The sequence below is a fragment of the Phacochoerus africanus genome, chromosome 5, assembly GCF_016906955.1.
Source record: "Phacochoerus africanus isolate WHEZ1 chromosome 5, ROS_Pafr_v1, whole genome shotgun sequence".
Classification (NCBI taxonomy): domain Eukaryota; kingdom Metazoa; phylum Chordata; class Mammalia; order Artiodactyla; family Suidae; genus Phacochoerus; species Phacochoerus africanus.
The window spans coordinates 117,662,190-117,688,747 of record NC_062548.1 but is presented as its reverse complement, the minus strand read 5'-3'; the positions used below and the strand labels follow the sequence as shown (position 1 = coordinate 117,688,747).

The following is a 26,558-nucleotide window of genomic DNA, read 5'->3' as shown; positions in this document are numbered from 1 at the left end:
CTGTCTTTGCCCTTGCTCATCCAGAATTTCAGCACCGTGTCTAGCACACGAGTTCAAAACAGTATCTGATTTAGTGAGTAACTTCAATCAGTGTACAAAAACAACTAGAAACATTATGTGAAATTTGATTTGTGAAGACCATTCTTGGTCAACTAGTGTTAAAAGCAGTGAACACGGGTTTCTAAGACTCTGATAAAAATAAAGGAAAGCTGGGGATCCAAGTTGAAGCTGTTTTCTGGTGTATTGCTTTCCTACTCAACTGCAGCCCAACTATAGAGCCCTGTCATTACCTGAACATAAATTTCACTTCCCGTGAGGTAGGAGCAAATAGTTAAGTACGTTCTAGAAGTTGGGGGGGTGGGGTGGTGTCTTTGTAACTGGTCCATACACATTTAAATAATTCACCTTCATGCACATCTACCACATATGAGACTGAATTACCAGGATGCAGATGTTCCCTGAGACTTAACATTTTCCTTTAGAAATAGTGTATTTCAGCAGATCTAGCGCTGTTCTCTTAGACATCTAAACTATCTTCAATGGCTTTGGGCAACTCTATGTTTGAACTTTTTTTTTTTTGTCTTTTTGCTATTTCTTTGGGCCGCTCCCACGGCATATGGAGGTTCCCAGGCTAGGGGTTGAATCGGAGCTGTAGCCACCGGCCTACGCCAGAGCCACAGCAACGCAGGATCCAAGCCGCGTCTGCAACCCACACCACAGCTCACGGTAACGCCGGATCGTTAACCCACTGAGCAAGGGCAGGGACTGAACCCGCAACCTCATGGTTCCTAGTCGGATTCGTTAACCACTGCGCCACGACGGGAACTCCTATGTTTGAACTTTTAATTTTTGAAGAATGAATATTTTTTAAAAAGCCTTCTACTACCCTAATGCCCCCACATTGCTATTTTTATCAGTGAAAATAACCACAGCTGAGCAATTATGGGGAGAACTAGTGAACTAGGTGTTGCGTGGGTCACTAAGATACATTCTTCAAAATCTGACCTTCCTTTCGGGTCCCCCAATATAGGATCCATTTTTAAAGAATGAGCTATATACTTTCCTTTCCAAAGATTATCTAGGTAGCCTTCTGCTCCCTCAGTCACACCCTAAAATCAAGTGTTTACCACCACAAAAGGACTTCTCTCGGGCAACAGGACTGGTTAACCTCTCACTCCCATAAATGCCCCGACAGGAGGGAAATGAACATTCGAGTTCTCCTACCTCCTCTTCAGATCAATCAGAAAGGACATAAAACTGGCTACGAACCTCATTTCTTGGAGAAGGGAAACAGAAAAAAGGCTATTATCTTCGTGACATTATCTCTTCACATAAAGAGAGGTGGTGGCAGTGAAGGTTTGCTAGTGAGTCATTAACCACTGTGGAGAAAGAACACCGCCCCCCCCCCCCGATATTTTCTTACCATTTTATTTTAGAAGCAAACAATGGGCACAGCAGAAAAGAGAACACACTGTGTTTCCTTTGTTTTTTACCCTCCCAGTAACATTAAGTAGTTAGGAGACAGAACAGTTCAGGGGTGAAAGCACAGACAGATGAAGGGAATTTAATATTTTTACTAGAGTTTTGAAAGAGACACGCTGCCCTGATCTGTTTATCACCAAAGCCTTCATTTTACTATCATGTACGCACTCTCTGCTGCATATAAGGCAACAACTGAGGGCCCCTACCCACCCCACTCACATGGATGTCAGACCTCGAGATGCACCAAAAACTCCAAGGTTTTTTATTTTCACTTTAATTATCTTTTACTTAATAATAAAATGAAAAATAAGAATATATGAATACATACAATCTATATACATATATTTATTGCAAATACTTAAAATTCTTATGTAAAATGATTCTTCTATATTTGTGAAAAAATATGACTTTTTAAATGGTGTTGACACCAACTTCTCTGTACATACCCTCAATCCCAATGTTAACAATTCCTTTAAAAAGGCAAAGACACAAAAGTTTAGCATTTACCAAACCCGTCTGTACAAACCTTACAGCCAGAAGGGAAGAAAATAGCTTGCAGTAAATAAGTCAATTTTCTCTTAAAATAAAAAATAAACTCCAAAACTATCCCCCTTATTGCATTTTTTTGTTGTTGTTTTGGAAATAATCTGAGTGTCTTTAGAGTAACTTCCTTTGAAATAATTTGTGCCTTAACAGTGAGGTCCTACATTAAACATACCATATATGAGAAATTCAAAGTCTTCCACTGTCGTCTTTTTACATAGATATTAAAATATATATTACTTAAAATATATTACTGGAAAGCTATTTTTAAATTGATCTTTAATAGTTGTATCAAATGTAAAGCATTAAAAAAAATAAAGTAACCAAGAATCTATGAAGCTCTTATTTCAACTTTAGGAACTGTTTTACCTATTGCTCTCTTTCAATAGGTTATGTAGGTATTGAAACATGGAAGGAAAGATCCCTGCCTATCATCATGTTTCTCAGAGTCTCTTTGGACTATTCTATAAATTGAGCTGAAACCTACCCTTGGCCAAGTTTTTTTTTTTTTTTTTTTTTACTTAGCACACTGTTGTAGTGCAATAGGGAGACTTTTCTCTCCTTGCGGTGAAGTGAAACCTCTAGGTTACAGAGAAAACAACCCTGGTACTGCTCACTGACAGCGAGTCCCAGAAACAAACAGCAGTGTAATGACCAAAGACCCCCTCACTGTAACAAGTAATTTCACCCGAGAGTTCTTTAAGGGACCTTAGGTGAAGAAAGGCAACAAAAGCGATTAGGATGGTAAACTGTCAGATTATTAATATGTATGAATTTATACCTTCACTTGGAAGGCAATGAGGTCTTCCTTTGGCTATTTATTTAAATCTGTGATAACTCCTAAAACATCTACACTGTGTGCCTTCCCAGCCCATGTAAGTATGCTTCCATTACCCCCAAGAAAAGGTGCCCATCTGCCAGACCTTATTCTTAAAATTGTTACATGGGGTGCCACAGACAGTTTCAGCCTCTTCAACACAAGGCTAAAGCAGGGCAATCAACTCCAGGTTATTTGGCTTTACTTTCTGCTTACAGGATGGAGAATTTCAAAAATTCTTTAAGATTCGGGAGCGTTCTCTACCAGACAACTTGGGACATTCATAAGCAAGACTGAGATGATATACTGTCAATGCCATCTCCCCAAGGTGACGCGCAATGGAAGGTACCCGAAGGCTTGAGTAGCACACCCTGCTGGAGGCATAAGCATCAGGCATGATGCCTGACTAGTCACTGGAAACAGTGCAACTTAATACCACAAAAATAAGCTTAGCACTTAGTCGAAACATTTCAGATTGAATTGAATGGTAAGGTAACTGAAAACCTAAGATAAAAACTGCTTTAAAGGTACTAGAATACCACATTTTAATAATTTAAAGATCTTCCTGTTCCTACTGCTCCATTTTCAAAAGGGCCAGAGTGTAGTTTTTCCTTTTTTCTATTCAGCTCAAGTCAGCACCTAAGATGGAATAACCTTCTGCCAGAAACCACTGTTTTGAAACCAACTGGTAAATGGATTGTATCCAATTTCCCACCAACCTAAGAGAATCTATTCTCTCATTTAGTCAAGACTGAGGCAGTGTATCTAGTTTATTTCAGGGGCGTATTCACGAATGTGAATCTTCTATCAGCTGGCTCTCATTTGTTAAGAGGATCTGGTGAATCCTAACGCTCAGGACCTATCTGCAAGAGCCTCGGTCAAGATGAATAGGCACGATATGGTTTGCTCTCTAAATGAACTTGAAAATCCCTGATGCCTTTCCTCCTTTCCTGGTTAGTCTGTCCATTTTCAGATGAAGAGAACCAGAGAGGAGAGACTTTCTATGGTAGGAAAGGTGTGAAGAAGAAAAACCATTTTGAAAATCCACACTGAGAATTCGTGTTCAGCAGGGGGTCAGTTCTGACCAGGCCACCCACTTCTGGCAGGCAGACCACCCTCAGTCCTGCCACCGAAGTGGGAAGTGAAGAAGCTGGGCATTGAGAGTTTTCAGCTGCGAGAGGTCTTTTTAACACCCCCTTGGATCACCTAGGGCGCTGAGAGACTGGAAACAGGACCACGGTTTCTGTTTCCTACTGGTTATTGGCCAGAGAACATGCTCCTTACGGACTTCGTATCTCTTATTGTGTGTATGCTGGAAGAAAAATGGAAGTTAGAAGGACAGTAAATTGTCTTGGCTGAAAACGGAACACAAATATTAATCCTATATTCTCCTTGGGCCACAAAAACCTCAAAAGCAAAACATACAAAATAGTAAATAGCGTCTTCTTGGGTTTCAAAGCTTAAAGTGTGTGTGAAAAATGCAGGTGAGGTAGGGAGGGTGGGTAAACAGAATGGGGGCAAAGCAAAGATTATTACTACCTACTTTACCCTAGTCTGGAATGTGACTTCATCAATGAGTTGAACTTGTTCTGCATTTTGTAAATATCACATCCTGAATATTCAGTACAACTACAACTGTACTAGTTTGCAATACTAACACATGTCCTTTACACACTTGAAATTAGGAGATATGCAACCAATATGCAAATGATGCACATTGACAATCCCCAACTTCATACCAAGTTCTGGTAAACAGTAGATTTATTTTAATGTTCTTTAATCACAACCTAAATGTATGTGCTCAAAAATTCTTCAGTCACTAGAGACAGGATTGAAAAACCAACGACAAAGTAAATAACCAAACGACAACAAAAATTTGGAGCTGATTTCTCCTCCTTTCTAGATGTTCCCTTAGCCATTCACTAAAGCCCCTTTACATTAGAAATTTCTAGTGGACAGACAGCAGTAATCCAAAACAGGGGACATGTTTTCTAAAATAAGAAGTGTCTGACTTTTACCATGCATATGTGCACACATAAGTATGTTCAAAGTAAAACACAAGATCATTCCCATACTCCTCAGATGCCTTGGAAGTCAAAAAAGAGAATGGACAAATGCGGCCTTAATGAGTGTTTCTACCTGTAGCAATAGCTGACTGCAGAACACTAGGTAACGGGTTGGGAGAGAAGAGGAAAAGAGAGGTTTACCTTGTTTCTAGTGTTAAGATCATTTTCCAAAGTTATGTTCATTTCAAAAGTTTCTGCAACTTTACTCCACTTACCCAACAAAACATATAGTTCAAATCACCCCATCACCAACACTTTTCTGTTCATTTTATACTAATATTTTAAACTTGTTTGAAAGCTCCCATGAAGGACTACGTCCTTGGACATTATTGCTGGAACTGCTGTCCTGCACAGGTGACGGTCACACAAGGAGCCCACAGCAAGGCATACCTTTCATGGACCACATTCCTTGCTGCAAGGCAGGGGTGTGGGATGAGGGAACAGCAGGGATCCACGAATTGCAATCAGAGTGCCTGGCAATAGCACTTGTTTACGGAAGCCAAGAACCAAGCCAGAACTTTCAGAGTCTGAAATACGACCTTATATCAAAAATCTGAACTTAAGAAGGTTCCATCTAAGGTAAAGGGACTGAGTAAAATAAACCCTGAATGCAAATCCTGCGAAGGCTGAATAATCTATGTAAAGCCTGCGGTCAGACTGCCAAGACGTAATCAGCATGAACGGTCATTTCTTCAGACCATCCTCTGCTCCTTCCTTCTCCTAGCCTCTTAGGAAAGGGCAGAAGGGAAATCGCTTCCTTTCCCCACGCACGGCATTCAACTTCTAAGAGTCACGTGAAGTGGAGCATCAATCTGAAGTCAATGCATTATTACCTAAACACCTGGGAAAATGTTAAAACAAGATGTGACATATTTACATGATTTTCTAAGTGCAAACTTGTCACAAATTCACAAAGTCTTGCTTGACTTGGACTTACTATACAAGGTGCTCTTCCTCTAAAATGTAAGATCTGTACTCTGTATTCCTGATTAACGTTTGTCTCTTAAGACAACTGAAACCTACTTGTTTATTTCTGTGATTCCAAAAGGACGCAAAACCCACATCCGCCAACCCTTCCCCCTTCCTGTCTCCTTCACAGTGTGTTCTCTCGCTAGTCTTTACCGAACGACGAGGCAGGAGACACACAGTTTGGAGGGGCCAATGCAATCATCGTGGCAGAAAGCTCCACACCCCTTGCACATGATCATGGCTTTCAATCGGCAGTAGCATTTTGAAGGCGTGTCTTCTATGCTGTTCTCTTCAGGAAAGGCCTGAACGGGAATGGTCTGGCCATGGCTGCTGGGATTCATAGCTTGGCTGGCAGGGATGGTTGTGACAGTCACGGAGAAGGACATGACATCACTGACATTGCTGGATACCTGGCTACAGTCAGGCATCCCCGGTACAGCTGAGTTATGGTCCATGTCAGATGATGTGGCGACATTGATCATGCCTTTGTAGCTTGGCCCGAGCTGTGTTGGGCTTCCATACAGCTTCGGGGTTTGCAGTGGTGGGAGGAGTAGAGGCTGATGGGTAGGACTGTCTGCAGGCAGACGAAGGGCAGCAGGATTGAAAAGCTCAGGGCTGCTCCGCAGGGTCTTACCTCTCACTGCATGAGCCATCTGCTTCTGTGCTGCCTGAATAAAATCTCTGGCTAGGGTCTTCTCATCAAACGTTTGGCCTCTAGTGAACAGGTAATTCTCCTTGTTTAAAGTGGTTTGCTCAGGCACTGGTGTCTCTGCCTTTACATTCTTTTTAGCGGAACAATCATTGATGGAGAGGGTTTCTCTACTGTGGGGTCCTGAACTGGCTTCACACTTGGCAGAGCCCTCGGAAGCCTGCGGCTCCTCCTTCACCATGACCGAGTCTTGCTCATCACCAGTACTTTCCTCGTCAGTATCTTTGCTGCTGCTGCTGCTGCTGTCTCCTGCTGCATCCTTACAATCTGTACATCCCGTTTTCAAGGTCTCCGTGGGGCTGCTTAGACAAAACCGGTCTTCAGCGTTTACAGAATGGGTCCTCCTAAAGCTCTCCGAACCCCGGCCGTAGGTGGAAATGTTAAGTAAGTAGTGACCTGCCATTGCAGGCTTGGATGTCCTTCTGCCAGCAAAACCCAGCATGAACCTCTGGCTTGTGGAGATGTCCTCTAACTGGAAACCTGAGTGGGTAAAGTTGAACTGGGAGGGTTGCGCAAATGAGAAAACATTCTGCCTCCGAACCCTCTGGATGAGAGTCTGAAGGATCTGATCTTGAGTTGCTTTACTAAGTCCTTCCTGGTACTGGTGTGTGTCAATGCCGGAGTCCCTTAGATCCTTACCTGAAAAGAGCTGAGGGGGTCTTGGAACCTGGGGGAGCGGCTTACTTTGCAAAGTTTTGCCCAGCTGCTGCATGGCTGGATGGGACTGCCTCTCATTAACTTCCTCTCTGGTGCTATTCTCTGTTATGTTGGTACCTGTGGGTGCTCCCATCCCCTTCTCGTCTTTTGTAGTTAGTGGAACAGTTTTCATTTCAACTTTGGTGAGAGGTTTAGGCAGAATCTGCTCCATGGGAACATCTTTGCCCTGCAACAGCTGAGTTACCAAAGGATTATTCGCAGGGATACTAGAGCTTGGCCTTGCAATGGGTCCATTCATATTTGAAGTTCCTGGAGTTTTAAGGCTAGGAGCTGCTGGCAATGTGCTCAAAGAGGATGGAGCTGATCCAGTAGGTGCTCTCGTTACAGTGACCTGGGGTACAGGAAGCTTTTCTAAAGTGGCTGTTGTCAATAGAGATGTTAAAGGGAAGGGAGTTATATCCACTGAAGCACTAGCATTTCTCTCTGCTGAGGCTGAAGGGTTTGATGTATTCTTACTAGAACCTGCTTTGGGCTCAACTATGCCATCGGCTATAAAATGAACAGGTGAGGCACCTGAGACCGGAGCAGGATTTGCTGGAGGAGGTGCTTTCTCCTGCCTACAATTACTGGGCCCTGGTGGGTGGCTAGGAGAGGCCACTGTGGCCGTTGCCCTGGTGGAATTCAGTTTTTCATTACTCAACTTCCCTAAAGCTGGTGGGGGTGCGTGAGTGTGGGCTGGTGGTGAGACTCTTGCGCAGGGTCCACTGATGGCAGATGTTGGAGCCACTGGGGGGGTTTGCTGTAGTTGTGCTCCAGAGACACTATGAGACTGTGCCTGGCCTGGGGTCTTGCTCTCAGATTGGGGCTGAGTCTCTGGACCACAGGATAAAAGCTCTCTCGTATCTCCCCTGCTTCCAGTTCCTGCCAGTTCCAGTGTGGGGCCCTTTCCAGTTTCACTGACTCTGTTTGAGTCTGGCCTCTCTCCTCTAGCAGCTTTCCTCTCACCCCCCTCTCCTGGGCCCTGTCCACCCCCTGGGCCAGGTCCTGGAATGGTCCCTCCAACTGAGGCGGCTGCAGCAGCTGCGGCTGCAGCAGCAGCTGCTGCCCTCTGTGCTTTGACCAGCTGGGCTTTTGCTTTGATGTCTGCAAGAGTTCTGGCTCCTGTTCTGTTAGGACTAGTGATGGAGACTGGAAAACGAGCCCTGGGAGAGACCTGCGATGTAGGAAACGGCATTGGGGAGATTCTGGAGACCGGGATCTGAAAGAATTAGGGGGAGAAAACAACAGTGCTTAGTTTTCATTTATAAGAGTCACAAAGTTTCATTAACATGTAAATTCTTAGAGCAGGGTGAACACTGTGACACCTGTGACAAGGATGCGATGGGAGATCTGTGCCTAAAAGACCAAACCATGGAAAGAGCAACAAAGGCTTGTCTGCAGGGTCCCGCACCTCTTCTACTGGTGACCAAGACTCCCTTCCCTCAAAAACCACCCCCGCCCCAAAGCCCTAAACCTCTTTTCTCAACACGACTCTCTCCTATTGTCACTACTCACAACAGCTGATCATTCAAGACATAGACCTTTCTATGGTATCTGTATTTTAAAATGTGTGTAAAAGAGAGAAGAGAAAAACAAAAAACAAAAGAATTAGCACACCATTACTTTTACTTCTTGGCTTTATTTTCTACTAGGGTCCAGGGGAAAATTCCTGTTCTCTTCTCTTTTACACACTCACACACACACAGCTAAGCATACAGGCTGAATGATCTTAAATTACAGAGGGTTCTAGACAGCACTGGAAGGAAGACAGTGTGTGATCCACTCTGCTCACCCACATGAGGGAGTATGTATCTAACGTCTATAATGTTTACCAAAGTCATTCTCAAGCCCTGCTGGCATTACACTTATTGGTGGAGCTTTTAAAATATACATGCTCTGCAGCTCCCATTGTGGCTCAGTGGAAACTAATCTGACTAGTACCCATGAGGTCACAGGTCCGATCCCTGGCCTCACTCAGTGGGTTCAGGATCTGGTGGTGCCGTGACCTGTGACATAGGTTGTAGATGCGGCTCAGATCCGGTGTTGCTATGACCGTGGCGACCCCAAGCCTGGGAACTTCCATATGCCACGGGTGCAGCCCTAAAAAGGCAAAACAAAACAAACAAAAAAACCAACCCACATGCTCTAAGTCCTGTCCCTAAAAGTACAAATCAAAACTCCTAGAGAAAAAAAATGCATTTTTAAAAAGCTTCTTATGAGATTCTGATACATCATTAGGCTTGAAACTACTCGTTTTCATATCATAAAATATTATATTTGAAAGGAATCTGACTCCTGTTCAAACTAATACTTTGAAACATACTGGAATTAATTAGAATGCATCAATATCTGGACCCTTCTGATAGAGCTGAGAGAGCAAGTAACCATTACAGATATTCTAGGGCATTTAATTAAAAAAAAAAATTAAGCCATTTAGCTCTTGCATGTTATCCTTCTGAAACTCCTTAAACTGATGATAAAGTCACTTAGGAGTTTTCATTATTTACAAAGTTCAGCAGTCCAGAAAAATTCTGTCACTCATAAGTTAGAGCTGTGGGACTGTGTAACACTTGCCACATTTTTCACATCATGAGACAGACTCAATCTCTCTCTTAAAGCTGAATCTATTTTATGTCCAACTGCACAGCAGAGCAAGAAAGAAGCCATTACTGCCCTTTGGTAATACCATCTAGAAGAGACCACTAATAAGGGGAAAGAAAACAGATCAAAGTAGAAAATTAAAAACAAGGAAGGAAAAAGCACACCTTATAGGAAATCAAGAACAAACAACCTTAATCAGAAACATCTTGAGCACAATAAATATCTACCATAATGACTACAAATCATTAATAACATTGTTGATTAAATAAGGACAATCCTTAAATGTGTGTAAAATAAAAACCTCTGGAGTTCCCATAGTGGTGCAGTGGTTCATGAATCTGAGTAGGAACCATGAGGTTGCGGGTTCGATCCCTGGTCTTGCTCAGTGGGTTAAGGATCCAGCATTGCTGTGAGCTGTGGTGTAGGCTGCAGACGTGGCTTGGATCCCGCTTTGCTGTGGCTCTGGCGTAGGCTGGGGTCTACAGCTCTGATTAGACCCCTAGCCTGGGAACCTCCACATGCTGCGGGAAGTGGCCCTAGAAAAGGGGGAAAAAAAAAAAAAAAGAAAGACAAAAATAAATAAATAAAAAGCTTTAATGCTTAAAAGTAATTTTCAGTTACTTAGGTAAAAAGTCCTATTACCTTTTTTCATGGAATAAATGAGATGTTATACTTTTTTTTTAAAGTATAAAAATCATACAAGGAGTTCCCGTCATGGTGCAGTGGTTCATGAATCCAACTAGGAACCATGAGGTTTCGGGTTCAATCCCTGGCCTTGCTCATTGAGTTAAGGATCCGGCGTTGCTGTGAGCTGTGGTGTAGGTTGCAGACGTGGCTCGGATCCTTGCGTTGCTGTGGCTCTGGCGTAGGCCGGAGGCTGCAGCTTCGATTCGACCCCTAGCCTGGGAACCTCCATGTGCCGCGGGAGCGGCCTTTAGAAAAGGCAAAAAGACAAAAACAAAAACAAACAAACAAAAACACACAAGGTTTCCTAGAAACTGAAAACAACAGTTTAACTTACTGAGAAGCCCTACTGTGGTATAGCAAAGGAATTAGATTCTTTAAACTGGAAATACACAAGTGTGTGAGTTTTCCATCTCTCTCTATACATACACCATGCACACATTTTATATATTATAGATATGGATATACAAAACAGATATATGTGCACATGCACACATTTTATACACATGCACATTTGTAATAAAACTCCAAATTTATTTATCTACTTAAGTTAAAAAAGATTTTTCTCTGCTATAAATTACCTTAAGCTTTGTCTAAGAAAGCAGGGTTTGAGACAGGGTCTCACCTAAGAGAGTTACTAAAGCAACCTCTGGCAGAAAAGTTTTTGGGGAAATGAAGAAGCAAAAGAAAGGAAAAAAGTTAAATTACATGAACTTGCTTTACAATGGTTTTAAATTTTCAGTGTAGAGCCTTTTTGGATTAGCAGAAAGCAGACTAGATGAGGAAACAAAAACGATGGTTCTTACTCAGGGTCACTTATAGAAAGTAAAACCTCAACTGTAACTCAGCTCACAGTTGTAGACGTAAGTTCTGACATGTATTAAAGGTTTCTACTCATTTTTATAATAAAAGTCATTATCATAAAAATCGGAATCTCTGGCAAAGTATGATAGTGTACATTAATGATAGAAAAATACATTTTTTAAAAAGGAGAGATTCCTAATTGCTGAAACCAGAGATCTTAAAATTTAAAAGTAATGAAGAAGAGCTCTTGTTGTAGCAGCTCAGTGGTTACGAACCCGACTAGCATCCATGAGGATGGGGGTTCGATCCTTGGCCTCGCCCAGTGGCTTAAGGATCCAGCATTGCCATGAGCTGTGGTGTAGGCTGCAGACACGGCTTGGATCCCGTATTGCTGCGGCTGTGGTGTAGGCCGAAAGCTGCAACTCCAATTCAACCCCTGGAAGTTTCCATATGCCGAAGGTGTGGCCCCAAAAAAGTAATGAAGAATATCATACTATTAGTAACTAGAAGTAAAATGAGAAAGAAGAGTTGCAAGCACATGAAACAGGTCAGGTACTAGTAAAGTGAATGTTTCCAAGAGACAGGCAGAACTTTGGTTTATTTAAGTTAAATAAAAAAGGGAATAAATGCATCACCGTTTAGCTTATTTTTCTACTTATTACATGAATGAATAATACCCAGTGCCTGGGCTCAAAGTAGACATAACAGTATTAATAACTACTACCAATAAAGTTTATTAATAAATATGATTTATTAAAAGAATGAACTGAAATTGCTATTAGGCACAAGCCCTAGAATACACTAATATAGTGACACTGCAACAGAAATCTAAAAGATTCGATATGCAGCAACATAAGGCTAAAACCTAAGTTAATCACATATTCTAAGCAGTAGAGCTTAGCATGGCTATTCTATCTCAGTGACATCCCTCAAGTAACCAGCGGTGACTCACTGGCAGCCACACACATTTACTAAAAGGTAGTTCTGGACCCTCGGAACATTAAATCGCTAACAGCAGTTAAGAAAACGGCAAAAGTACATTTAAATATCACGGCTCTTCCTACAAGAGAGCAGTGGGGGGCAGGTGGGTGGATAACATTAGGTATCCGGCTACCTTAGTTATTCAAGCCCCAATAAAAAATGCAGTTCTAAACGCCTATTTATGAATAAGTTTATTCATATATGACCAAACTTACAAGTATATCCAATATGTATGACTGTTTCTGCATTAAGAAATGACACAAATACTTGAAATTCAGTAAGTACAACTGAAAACTTAGTGTTCAGACCATCTCTCTTTCTCCATTCCTCCCACTCTCTTACCTTGAGAGGTGGTACTTTCCGCACCGGGATCCTGTCCCCTCTACAGAGAAAGGGCTGTGGGGAGACTTGAAATGGCTGCTGGTGCTGGCGATTCTCAATGACACGTGGCCTTTTTTCCCAGCTCGTAGGGGCCTCTTCATGGGTGAGAGAAGACTTCCTCTTGAGGCTTTCTGGGCTGTGATCAGCCAGAGTTGATGGAGGCTCTTTCATCGTGGTCTCCTGTGGACCTGCTTCCACTGTGGGCTTCATTACTGTTGTTTCCACCCCAGGACTCCTGGGTTTGCTCAGGGATGTAACTGCAGCTTCTTGGCTTTCGTTTCTGTTACAATGTGAAGTTGCAGTGAGATGATTCTCTTTCTCAGACTCCTGTTCAGGAGAGGCAACTGGCTTTTGCTCCAAGAGAGCCTCATCCTTCGGGCACTTGATGACAGGCACGCTGCTAAGCTCATTTGTACTGGTAGCTAAGGAAAGCAGGGGCTCTATGGACTGGGAGCCTGGCTGCACCTTATCTTGGCCTTCCTGCTCGTCTTTCCTGACTGGTGATGGCATTTGCAGGACTTCTTTAGCCTCGTAATGGGGAATTACTGGGACGGTACTGACAGAAGAGGCCTCGGAAGGAAGCACAGGTTTTGGTTGCTCGGCTGAGGTGTTCTTTACTTCGGGATCACTAGGTGAAGCTGTCAATTTCTTTGAATCTTCAAGGCTCAGGCCAGAACTAAAAGGTGGAAGAAAGAAATACTGTAGTTTAGAAATGGCCCATATTACTGAAGGCATTATGAGGCAATGCCTAGAAGAACCCCTGACACTCAGCAGGTAGTCTTCACATAGAATCTTCAATATTACTACCATCAGTGAAGGGTCTAGAGCCAGAGTGCCTGGATTCAAATCCTGGCTCTGATACCTACTATCCATGTGAGATTAAGTGACTAGCCTTCTGGACCCATTTCTTTAATTATACACTGAGGCTAATTATTTCACGGTGTTGCTATGATGAGTAGCTAAGTTAATGGATGTAAAGCACTCAGAATAGTACCTAGTACATAATGAATGTGCCAATAGAATGTTAATTATTACCATACTTCTGCTTATAAAAGGGCTACATTGTCTAGAGGCATGCATCACAGACTACCTACAGAGAAGTGAGAGAAGACAAAGACCCATGTACCTGGAGACTGTGGGTTTCAACTGTGATCAACTATGCTCTGCAGTACCGGCAGTAAGACAGGACCAAGAAATCTAAGGGACCCCGAGGAGACAGTAGGAGCTGGCTATTCTCGAGAGGTTAAAAACCAGAACTCTGAGTTTTTGGAAAGCCTGTTCAAATTTCACTTGGCAGAGTTCCCATTGTGGCTCAGCAGGTTAAGGACCTGATGTTGTCTAGCGGAGGATGTGGATTTGATCCTGGCCTCACTTAGTAGCTTAAGGGTCCAGCAATGCCACAAGAGGTCATAGATACGGTTCGGATCTGGCCTTGCTGGGGCTGAGGCATAGGCCTGCAGCTGCAGCTCCAATTTGACCCCTGGCCTGGGAACTTCCATATGCCACAGGGGCAGCCATAAAAAAATCAAAAATAAAAAAATTTCATTTGGTATAGCTCTGAAATTCTGAGCTTGACTGCCTCTGGGCTATCCTGGGAGTGAAGGCCCTGTGGGACTTCCACAGAATGGAAGAGCCAGGCTACCCTGCAGGGGTCACTAGAGACTCCACCTGTCTTAAAGAGTATTGTACAGTAAGCAAAAACAAGGCATCCCTCTTTGGTGATTTCAAATAATCAATACTCTACTCCTGAGATGGAATGGCTATGGACAAAACTGGATAGTAATCAAATACAGTCCTTCAAAAAAGTGGGCAGGAGTTCCCATCATGGCTCAGTGGTTGACGAATCTGACTAGAAACCATGAGGCTGCGGGTTCGATCCCTGGCCTCGGTCAGTGGGTTAAGGATCCGGCGTTGCTGTGAGCTGTGGTGTAGGTCGCAGACGCGGCTCGGATCCTGTGTTGCTGTGGCTCTGGTGTAGGACGGCAGCTTCAGGTTCCTTGCCTGGGAACCTCCATATGCCGCAGGTGCGGCCCTAGAAAAGGCAAAACAAAAGACAAAAAAGTGGGCAAAAAGAAATAGCTAAAAATAGAAAGTGTGAAGAACTGTTGTAATGTTCCATCTGCCTAATAAGGAGGGAGTGAGCTATATTTATGGAATAACTGCTACCTATAATAATGGTCATTCACCATCATTTCTATAGAAGAGCTCAAGGTTCATACCAAAAAGGTAGAAAAATCAGTGTATGGGGCTCTTAATCCGTATGGGTATGGTGTATGGGTCATATCTGAAATGGCCATGAAGGGGATCAATGAACACTACTTAGAGATAAGGAAAAGGGCCATTAGTTCTCAAACTATGAGTATGGAGCATCCTTAATGGCTGCCCTTAGGTACACATAAGGAAGGAAGGGAGACTAACAAATAACTAAGATTCTGGGTGTTCAATTCTATTTCCAACAATACAGATCCACTGTCATCTATTTAAGTGTTACCATTAGTTTTGTTAAAATAAAAAAAACAAACAACCAAACCGAATCAGACCACAGCCCCTTGAGAAAAGGGTTTGTATCTTGATTCAACTATGTGTATCTCCCAGAGTGCCTACTATGGAGGAAAGGTTGTTCAACTACAAGTTGATGTAATGGTCCATATTACAGGATTCCTTAGTGATTCTGAAGAAGTCATTCTATTGTGGGGTAATGCACTACTATTAAAAAAAAGTATAGGAGTTCCCTGGGGGCTCAGTAGGTTAACGATCTGGCATTGTCACTGCAATGGCTCTGGTTATAGCTGTGGTACATGACTGATTCCTGGCCCAGGAACTTCTGCTTATGGCAGCCAAAAAAGTACAGAACTTCAATATTCTCTTTTTCTGGCTGTACTCTGCAGCATGCAGAAGTAGTTCCTAGGCCAGGGATCAAACCCAAGCCACAGCAGTGACAATTCCAGCTCCTTAACCAGCTGAGCTACAAAGAAACTCCAAGTATTCTTATAAAGTTTCTGGAAGATGGAGATCCCATTGTGGCTCAGTGGTTAATGAACCTGACCAGCATCCATGAGGACGGAGGTTCGATCCCTGGCCTTACTCAGTGGGTTAAGGATCTGGCGTTGCTGTGAGACATGGCTTGGATCGTACGTTGCTGTGGCTGTGGTGTAGCTCTGATTTGACCCCTAGGTCTAGGAACCTCATTTGCCGTGGGTACGGCCCTAAAGAAACAAAAAGACCAAAAGAAAAAAAAAAGTTACTGGAAGAAAAGCCAATCTAGTCAAAGAAAGAGACTCTAATTCAAGACAACAAAATCCTTTTTTGAAAGAAACTATACCATCCACATTGGTAATGAGTCAAAGATTACGAATAATCTGTGTACTAAGACTTGGAGAAGAAATAATTTTTAGTAAAAAAGAATTGGTTAAAAAAAATTGAAGGAAATGGAAGACTAGATTTTCTGAAAGGTAGTAAGATGAAGCACCACATGACATATGTGTAGGAATTAACATCTGGTTTACAGAATCTGTCTTGATATTACCTTTGACCATAATAGCTTTCGAAGAATTGTTCTTTCCATGGTTCTACTTTTTTCTCCTTCTCAAGCTCTTGTCGAATCCTCACCTGCATCTCAGGTGTAAATTCTCCTGTAATGTACAAAAGAAAAAAAAAAAAAGGATATTCAATAGAAATATGCTATTTGCAACTTTTCACTATTTATAAATCATGAAAGACTCATGGAAGTCAGAATACTATCACGTGAAAGTAACAGAACATTCCTCACCACAAAAGAGAACTACCTAAGTGTCATCAGGTGAAACAAAAATGCTTACAATACCCCTCCACGTAGTTTTCAGTACTCAGCTGAAGTTGATGGGACCTCTCCTCTGCGCTTGCCTTGTAGCACCGTCTTCCTGCTCCAAATACCATATTCCCTATAGATTTCTTTCTTTCTTTTTTTGACGGTGCCTGTAGCATGTTGAATTTCCAGGGCCAGAGAACAAACCCGTGCCACAGCAGTGACCTGAGCCGCTAAAGTGACAATACCAGATTCTAACCCACCGAACCATAAGAGAACTCTGCCACTGGACATTTTATTATTTAAAAGTTCTGTTTCTCCAAGGCAACTTGTATTTATTTATTATTTAAAAGTTCTGTTTCTCCAAGTTCAACTTCTCCAAGGCCTTTAGCTCTAACTACATAATGAACAGCTGTGGCAATCTGAGGTTCCAGTAAAAAGGTGGGGAGGTATTTTGGAGTGTTCAGTTTTCTAATTGTTCCAGAAATTGTCCTAGTGCCCTAGCCATATGACACTCAATAAGCCAAAGACTCCGCTGCTCTGAATATGCCACTTCCTTTCTTATACTACCAACCACCTCTCATTCCTCCTTATTCCATCAGCAGATGAACGTGCTTGGTAGGTCATCTTCAAACCTGTGGCTCAGATAGGCTGTTCCCTTTTATTCTCTAATACCGAGGACATCAGAGAATAAAAAGCAGGAATGTCAGATTTGACATTAAACTTCAAAGACCTTTTAAAGAAAGGCACTGGTAACAGGTATATATAGTCATATATTAAAGAAAGGTACTGGTAACAGGTATATACAGTCAAATATTTTTTTTGGGGGTGGGGGCAATGTCCACTGCCTGCAAAAGTTCCTGGGCCAGGGATTGAACCTGTGCCACAGTAGTGACAATGCTGGATCCTTAATTGTTAGGCCACCAGGGAACTCCAACCGGTATGTCTTTAAGAGCTTATGTGACTTCGATTTTTTCAGAAAAAAGGGGTCTCTACTCAAGGAAATCTTTAAGAGAAAGGTTGAAAGTAATCAGCAAGAGACCTCTTCTACATAGAATGTGCCCTAAAAAGAAAAAATAGGAAGAAAAACATCAACAACTACATGAAGAATCTATTAATTAGTTGGTCAATTAACTCTAATTGTGAGTGATCTGACAAAAGGTAAGCAATGAACAGCATTCCTAGCGCTCCCTTATAAATAAAGTTTCTCATTCTTATTTTCATAAGTAATTTCTTGGCATAACTTCATATGACTTTTCAAGTATTAGTCTGTATTCCATGTATACTGACATAATGACAAACAAAATGTTTGAGATAAAAATAATACAGGAGTTCCTGCTGTGACACAGTGGGTTAAAAATCCGACTGCAGTGGCTTGGGTTATTGCAGAGGCATGGGTTTGATACCCGGCCTGGGGTTAAAGGATCCAACATTGCTATAGCTGCAGTGTAGGTCACAACTGCAGCTCAGATTCAATCCATGGCCCAGGAACTTCTTTATATCACAGGTGGAGCCATTGGAGAAAAAAAATATATATATATATAGCCAGTGGTTTTAATAATGACTGAATATTAGAATCACTTAGGGGAAATTAAAGCAAACACTGAAGCTCAGGCAAAACAAAATCATTGAGAGTGGGACTCAGATGTCAGTATTTTAAAAACATACCATAAGTGATTATAATGAGCACTCAGGGTTGAGAACTGCCAATAGTGACCAATACTATATGCTAAGTGCAATCAATCTCTTTTTAGGAGTTCCCGTCGTGGTGCAGTGGTTAACGAATCCGACTAGGAACCATGAGGTTGCGGGTTCAGTCCCTGGCCTTGCTCAGTGGGTTAAACGATCCGGCGTTGCCATGAGCTGCGGTGTAGGTTGCAGACGCGGCTCGGATCCCACGTTGCTGTGGCTCTGGCGTAGGCAGGTGGCTACAGCTCCGATTCAACCCCTAGCCTGGGAACCTCCATATGCCTCGGGAGCGGCCCAAGAAACGGCAAAAAAAAAAAAAAAATCTCTTTTTAGTGCGTTATAATTTACCCTCCAATAATTTGTTAGATTAGAATTAGAAACGGCATACATAGCAAACCAGTCACCACGTTAGCAATTCTCACTCATGACCTGTATTTATTAAAATGTTGACTGCCACTGAACTGTACACTTCAAATGGCTTCATTTCATACTGTGTGAAACATTTCCCAATAAAGCATTTTTTAAAAGAGTTCTTGGAGTTCCTGTCGTGGCTCAGTGGTTAACAAATCCGACTAGGAACCATGAGGTTGCGGATTCGATCCCTAGCCTTGCTCAGCGGGTTAAGGATCCGGTATTGCCGTGAGCTGTAGTGTACGTTGCAGATGCGGCGAGGCTCCCGAGTTGCTGTGGCTCTGGCGTAGGCCAGTGGCTACAGCTCCGATTGGACCCCTAGCCTGGGAACCTCCATATGCCACGGGAGTGGCCCAAGAAATGGCAAGTAGACAAAAAATAAATAAAAATTAAAAAAAAATGAAAAAGAGTTCTTGGAGTTCCTGTCGTGGCGCAGTGGTTAATGAACCCGACTAGGAACCATGAGGTTGCGGGTTCGATCCTTGCCCTTGCTCAGTGGGTTAATGATCTGGCGTTGCCGTGAGCTGTGGAGGTTGCAGACGCAGCTCGGATCCAGTGTTGCTGTGGCTCTGGCGTACGCTGGTGGCTACAGCTCCGATTCACCCCCTAGCCTGGAAACCTCCATATGCTGTGGGAGCGGCCCAAGAAATGGCAAAAAGACAAAAAAAAAAAAGAGTTCTTAGTGATTCTTTTTACTGTTAATTTCACTGAGATTGGGCAGTAAGAAAGAGGTTTCTCACTGTTTACCAAGCCATGATTCATAGGACCTTAAAATAACTCCAATTTTATACTCTGCTTATTAAAATGTCAATTTCTAAGCATTAAGCTAGAATTAATGAATCAGAACCTTTAGGAATAGGGCCTAAAAATGCCTTTTTTTTTTTTTTTTTTTTTAAGTTTCCCAGGTGACTTTCAACCCTTGAAGGAACATGTTTCCGGACTGTAGAGCCAAACCTGGGTAGCTGCCCTTGATAAAAGTCTAGCAATGTGTGTCACACAGAACAGCTAGTCCTTCCCTATGAAATATCCCAAACTGGGCAAATACCCATGGACGTTCAGAGGTGCCAATATGCCCTCCGAGTACATATGTCTCCTAGGAGACACATAATGTCAGACACTTACCTTCTGAAAGTCTTTCCTTCCAGCCTTGGGCTGCTGAGGTAAAGAACTCATTGTTAAGGGCTGAGCCATTTAACTTCATCAGACCATCTGGACCAACCTAGGTCAAAGAATAAGCCACAAAAAGCTTACAAAGAAAGCCAAACATATCATGTGGAATTTAAGGTTCTTGTCTTTTTAGGAAAGAATGTATGTATATTAAATTTTATAGAAACACGCCTGTATCATACCATGCTGCTTATCAGGGACACTTCCATTTTCTAATGCAAGTGAAATCTCTGGAGTTCCCGTTGTGGCTCAGTGGGTTAAGAATCTGAATAGTAGTATCCATGAGGAGGTGGGTTCTATCCCAGGCCTTGTTCAGTGGGTTAAAGAATTCAGTGTTGCCACAAGCTGTGGTGTAGGTCACATAAAGACAGCTTGGATCCAGAGTTGCTGTGGCTGTGTGATGTAGGCCAGCAGCTACAGCTCCAATGTGACCCCTATTCTGGGAACTTCCATATGCTGTGCGTGTGGCCCTAAAAAGACCACCACCACCACCAACAAAAAATTATACAACCATTATTTAAAAAAAGAAAGAAAAGAAAAGAAAATGAAGGAGTTCCCGTCGTGGCGCAGTGGTTAACGAATCCGACTAGGAACCATGAGGTCGCGGGTTCGGTCCCTGCCCTTGCTCAGTGGGTTAAGGATCCGGCGTTGCCGTGAGCTGTGGTGTAGGTTGCAGACGCGGCTCGGATCCCGAGTTGCTGTGGCTCTGGCGTAGGCCGGCGGCTACAGCTCCGATTTGACCCCTAGCCTGGGAACCTCCATATGCCGCGGGAGCGGCCCAAGAAATAGCAAAAAGACAAAAAAAAAAAAAGAAAATGAAGCTGGACCACAATTTCAGAGCAATGTAAAAAATACTCCAGGAATTCCCTTGTGGTGCAGTGTTGTCACCGCAACAGCCTGGGTCACTGTTGTGGCATGGGTTCAATCCCTGGCCTGGCAACTTCCATATGACAAAGGCACAGCCAAAAAAAACCCCCAAAACCAAAAAACCCCAGATGGATCAAAAACCTAAAACCTAAATTTAAGTTTAAAGTCACAAGTTTTTGAAGAAAATCTAGTAACTATTTGGACATCCTAGGGATTAAAGAACCCAACTCACTTTACTTTCTATATCTATCTGGGCCAATATTATTTTCCCCTGGCTCTAACTTCTTCTGTTAAGGGATAGACTGCAAGTAGACCATTTGACCTCTGCTGCAACAACTCAACTCTGCCACTGTAGCACAAGGTAGCTAAAGATAATGTGCAAAAACTAAAAGGGGTGGCTGAATGCCAAAAAAACTTTACAGAAACAGGCAGTGGGGCTGAAATTGGCCTGCAAGCTAGTTTGCTGACTGCTGACTTGTACTCCATAGATTTGGTGGAGGAGTAACAGGCTTCACTATGAGAACAGGTCATCCAGCATCTCACTGAGTATTTCAGTGTTGTACGAGTTACTTCAAAACAAGTTAAGCCATTCTATAATTTCACAGTTCCAACTGCTTAAAAAACATAATTTGCTTTCTGGAGAAACAAAAAAGTTTACCTCTTCCACAGAAATACCTTCAAATATATGTGAAGGGAGGATTTTAATCCATGCCCCTTCCTTACTCCTTTCTCTGGTCTACTTAACATTTTCCTACTGTTCACTATTAGGAACTCCATACACTGAAATACAGTTTCCAATGTTTCATGCTAGTAATAATCAGAATTTTTGATGAATTCCAAATTTCATCTGACAGTGAAGCAAAATCTAATAAACTCCATATTCCTTATTCATAAGGACAATATTTCTCAGATTATTGTGTGCTCCCACCACAGTCACTGAAAAACCCAAGTAACCTCCTATTTAGAAAACCCCATAGGACTGCAATCACTGAGACCTTTAAATTCCAAAATTACATGTGACAATCTTCCTCCTAAGAGAGGATAGGGCCACGAGCCAAAAAGACAGTTCTGAGGGAGGGGGTGGGAGGGATCGGGAGCTTGGGGTTATCAGACACAACTTAGAATAGATTTACAAGGAGATCCTGCTGAGCAGCACTGAGAACTATGTCTAGATACTCATATTGCAACAGAACAAAGGGTGGGGGAAAAAATGTATACATGTAAGGATTACTTGATCCCCTTGCTGTACAGTGGGAAAAAAATAAATTAAAAATAAATAAATAAATTAAAAAAAAAAAAGACAGTTCTGAGGAACTCACACTAGAGTTCTATAGATAGACCCTTCCGTTAGGTCCTGTGTTTAGGTGTATTTCCAACCGAACAACTCAAGTGTTTATTTTATTTTTTTAGCAAGCAAAGTTTTTATTAAAGGAAACTCCCAGGGCTGCTGGGAGAGGGAAGAAGACCCCCACTTTCTCTATTGTCCTATAGAGGTTCTTATCTCTTAAAGGTGGGGAGAAGCACCAAAATGGGGTTCAGAAAGATGTGGTTTTCTCCCATTGGCTTTATTCAATTACCTATATCAGTCCTTGTCCAATCAAGTGTTAAAAAAGACCAGCACACTGGGTGTTCCCATCATGGCTCAGCGGAAACGAATCTGACTAGTATCCATGAGGACGCAGGTTTGATCCCTGGCCTCACATGGGGGTTAAGGATCCAGTGTTGCCTTGAGCTGTGGTGTAGGTTGCAGAAACAGCTTGGATCCTGTGGTGCAGGCCCGCAGTTGCAGCTCTGATTCAACCCCTAGCCTGGGAACCTCCATATGCTGCGGGTGTGGCCCTAAAAAGACATGCCTAAAAACAATACCTGAGAAGTGCAGGCATTCCTGCTGTGGCACAATGAGACTGCCAGTGTCTCTGGAGCACTGGGACCCAGGTTCAATCCCTGACCTGGCACACTGGATTAGGGATCTGGTGTTGCCTGTGATATAGGTCACAACTGTGGCTTACATACGATTCCTGGTCTGGGACCTCCATATGCCACAGGGCAGCAACACCCCCCCCCCAAAAAAAACAAAACAAAACAAAAGAAGACAAGCACATTCCCTAACAGGAAGAGAAGTTCTCCAAACACTGCCAAAACTCTTGTCTCCTAACTCGTTCTAGCCAAAAACTGGGCATCCCAAAAGTTCCAATTTCTCTAAGAAGTATTAAGGTGGGGAGAACAGTCTTTGTCTTGACTGCTGGTGGTTTATCTGACTTATTTGGACTCCTCAGAAATGGACTCTGACCTTTCGCATGTGCTAATTCATAGCACTATGACACTGATATCAATATAGTCTAGTAAAAGATGATTTTCAGAATGAGAGATTTAGTTTTGACTTCAGAGTCAATTAGCTATGATGATGTGTGTAGCTTACTTACTCTCCATTAATCTCTTACTATAAACTATGGAATATATCTTGTTCTCTTACTGTAAACCAGGGAAAACAACTTTATCATCTTGTTTCTTCATAATGATTAGAAAAAAGTGGAGTGCCTAATAGATTATTTACAATACAGCAGGTATTTGGAAATAATATAAGAAAAAGTCTCAGAACTGAACAAACCTTATGAAACCATAATGATCCTTCTGCAGAGGAGGAAACAGAAGATCAAAATGAGGAGTGACTCACCAGTCACTCTTTCCTTGATAAAAGTGTAAGTCTTAGACCTTTGCCTTATTTCTGATAGACCTAGATCTCTCTGGTCCATGCTTAAACTCTTCCAAATTTAACCTGAGATTGAAAATTAACATTCTTAATCCCATGAAAAACTCAAAAGCCCCTGTTTAATATCTTAAGACAACTTTTGACCCTGAATGTATTCTTTTTTTTTTTTGTCTTTTGTCTTTTTTTGTGGTTGTTGTTGTTGTTGTTGCTATTTCTTGGGCCGCTCCCGCGGCATATGGAGGTTCCCAGGCTAGGGGTTGAATCGGAGCTGTAGCCACCGGCCTACGCCAGAGCCACAGCAACGTGGGATCCGAGCCGCGTCTGCAACCTACACCACAGCTCACGGCAACGCCGGATCCTTAACCCACTGAGCAAGGGCAGGGACCGAACCCGCAACTTCATGGTTCCTAGTCGGATTCTTAACCACTGCGCCACGACGGGAACTCCTGTATTCTTTGTTGTTGTTGTTGCTATTTCTTGGGCCGCTCCCACGGCATATGGAGGTTCCCGGGCTAGGGGTCGAATCGGAGTTGTAGCCACCAGCCTACGCCAGAGCCACAGCAACGTGGGATCCGAGCCGTGTCTGCAACCTATACCACAGCTCACGGCAACGCCGGATCGTTAACCCACTGAGCAAGGGCAGGGACCGAACCCGCAACCTCATGGTTCCTAGTCGGATTCGTTAACCACTGCGCCACGACGGGAACTCCCCTTGAATGTATTCTATATATGCCTAGATCCTAATATGATAGCTAGGCAAATTTTACTCCATAATTCTGACATTCTGATAAGAGGCATCTTTTCCTTTATAAAGACTTATAGGGCCAACCTATTAAGAACGCTTACAAAAAAGTGTTATTTCTTATTGAATACCTTTGATACACAGGAAAAGCCATTTAAAAGTCTCAAGGAGTTCTAAAGGTGACGAAGCCCCAGAGAGGTTATAAAGGCACTTACGTGCAGGAAGTAACATACCTGTCGATCCACCTCTGGCAGCAGTAAAAGCAGTCGCTGTTGGCAATCTCCAGGGAGGACGGAAAAGGTGTGTTTGTTAATTAGTGCTCGAAGGTTTGTATTAACCAGAATGGAGTCAGGTGTCTCAACATCAATTTCAGCACATTTAGTCCTCTTCATCTGCCCTATAAAAATAAGGGAAATAATCACTTGGGCTTCCTTCACATTCCTGTTTCTATCTGAACAATACCTTGCTCTGCAGTGCAAAACAACCGCAGTTCTTAGTACTTTAAAAGAGCACACTGTGAAGAAGGTAATACTTAGGGTTCTTAGAAATAAAGCAAGTTTTGTCCACTCATGAAGGATAAAAGAATCTAAGTTATCTTCTCTGCAAAAATGGAATAAGTCTGTAAAAGTGAACCTTTTGCCATATAAAAAAATGCATTCTAGGTTTGAGACTTCATCATTTCCCAAATGGAATTGATTTTAAGTTTATAATAATCAACACATACACAGAGTGACTAAAAAACGGAAAAATTCAGATCTATATACAAATCATTCTGAGGCTCCTTTTCCCTTTCCATGATAATTATTTTCATCACTTTTAATTTGCATTAGCTAAAACTGTTATGACTGAATAGCTTAGCAGTTACAGGAAATCTGTTCACAATCAGAAGGTTTCAGTCAACACTGATGGATTTGAGTACACAAAGTTTTAAAACATAAATGGCAAATACATATAAAAACAAAAGACTAACTTGAAAAAATATCTGCAAACCATAGCAAAAAGTTACTATTCTTGATATTAAACGTGCATTTATAAATCAATATGAAAAAGACAAATATCACCAAGAAAAAATGAGCAAAAAAGGAATTAGCAGGCAATTCATGGTTAACTAACTATAAACAGGTGCTAAGGTTTTAATATTAAAGAAATGCCAGTTAAACTATTGAACATTTTTTATATATCAAATGGAAAACATTGCAATATAGTGATAGGACTATTGAGGGAAAAAGCAAAATCCATTTCTAATACTGCTGCTGGGGCTGAAATCAGTAACAGAAGAAATCTTGAGAATATACAGCAAAATTTGTAAGTGCATAGGAATTGAGGACCCATAAATTATACAATTAGGAATACTTGCAAACAGCTACATAATCCTGGGTAACCCCTGCCTCCTGGCAAAAGCAAAAGTAATCTTCTTTAATAGTAAAGAATTTCCCTTAATTTAGGCCCATAGGATTTCTGGAGATTAAAATCCAGCACTATCTAACAAACATTTACCCTGACAAACCAAAAGTTATGCTACTATGACAGAGCCAGCAAACCAGAAATAAAAGATTTAGACATAGGACTGATATCACTAAAACTGTCAAATATACAGCTATGTGTAAAATGATTAAAGAAATGAAGAACAATTGTAAAGATGAGCAAATTGTAAAGAAACGAACACAAAGACTTTAAAAAATGGGGAAAAGGAAAATAAATAAATAGGATTTATGTATGCATTTAAAATAAAAACTTCTGAAATCAGATACTGAGTGGACTAAAGAGGAGGGAATTATAGCCACACAATTCACCCAGAATATAGGAAAGACAGAGAAAATACTCTTAAGGGCTTTAGCACAAAGATGAATGACAGAATGAAAAGGTCTAATATGTGCTTGACTGGAGACCCAGAAAGAAGAAATTGAGAAAACGGAAAAAAGCTGTTGCCTGGTTTTGAATAATGTGCAGCAGAACATTTATGAGAACTGGTGAAACCACAAACTGAAAGATTTAGAAGCATAACATATTCAAAGCAGGATGAGACAAAACCCATGCTTAGACCCAGCTTAATAAAACTGCTCATCAAAAACCAAGAAATAGCTTGGAAACATCCATAAGGAAGGAAAGATTTCCTTAAAAAGTACAGAATAACAGCAAGCTTAACAATAAAGCAATCCATAACAAATGGATAACTCTAAAATGTTGAGCAAACGTAACTGTCAATGGTATACCTATCAACTGTCACTGATATACCCAACGGTACCTAATGTTGGTATATTAAACTCTCCTTCCAGAACGAAAATGAAATGAGACATTTACAGAAATAAAATTAAAGGCTTTTTCTACCAAGACAAATGCTCTAAATAAAGTTCTCAAAAGACAGTACTTAGGAAGGAAAATCATTGCAGAAGGAAGGGCTGAAATACAATGGAGCAAGATAGACGTGTTTGCATAAAACAACAGTATTCTAGTG

General features: G+C 41.9%; 1 protein-coding gene across 2 annotated transcripts in view; it reads right to left on the bottom strand.

Moving 5' to 3' along the window:
* Positions 1–1,609: 1,609 nt before the first annotated feature.
* Positions 1,610–26,558, bottom strand: part of ASXL2 (ASXL transcriptional regulator 2) — a 141,176-nt gene continuing 116,227 nt past the window's right edge. For both annotated transcript variants that reach the window (XM_047782485.1, XM_047782484.1), the window contains 5 exons: positions 24,337–24,500; positions 19,740–19,836; positions 16,260–16,365; positions 12,695–13,409; positions 1,610–8,501 (listed from right to left, as the gene is read on the bottom strand). In XM_047782485.1, coding sequence (XP_047638441.1) covers positions 6,027–8,501; positions 12,695–13,409; positions 16,260–16,365; positions 19,740–19,836; positions 24,337–24,500 — 3,557 coding nt within the window. In that variant the 3' untranslated portion in view covers positions 1,610–6,026. The remainder of the gene's footprint in view (positions 8,502–12,694; positions 13,410–16,259; positions 16,366–19,739; positions 19,837–24,336; positions 24,501–26,558) is intronic.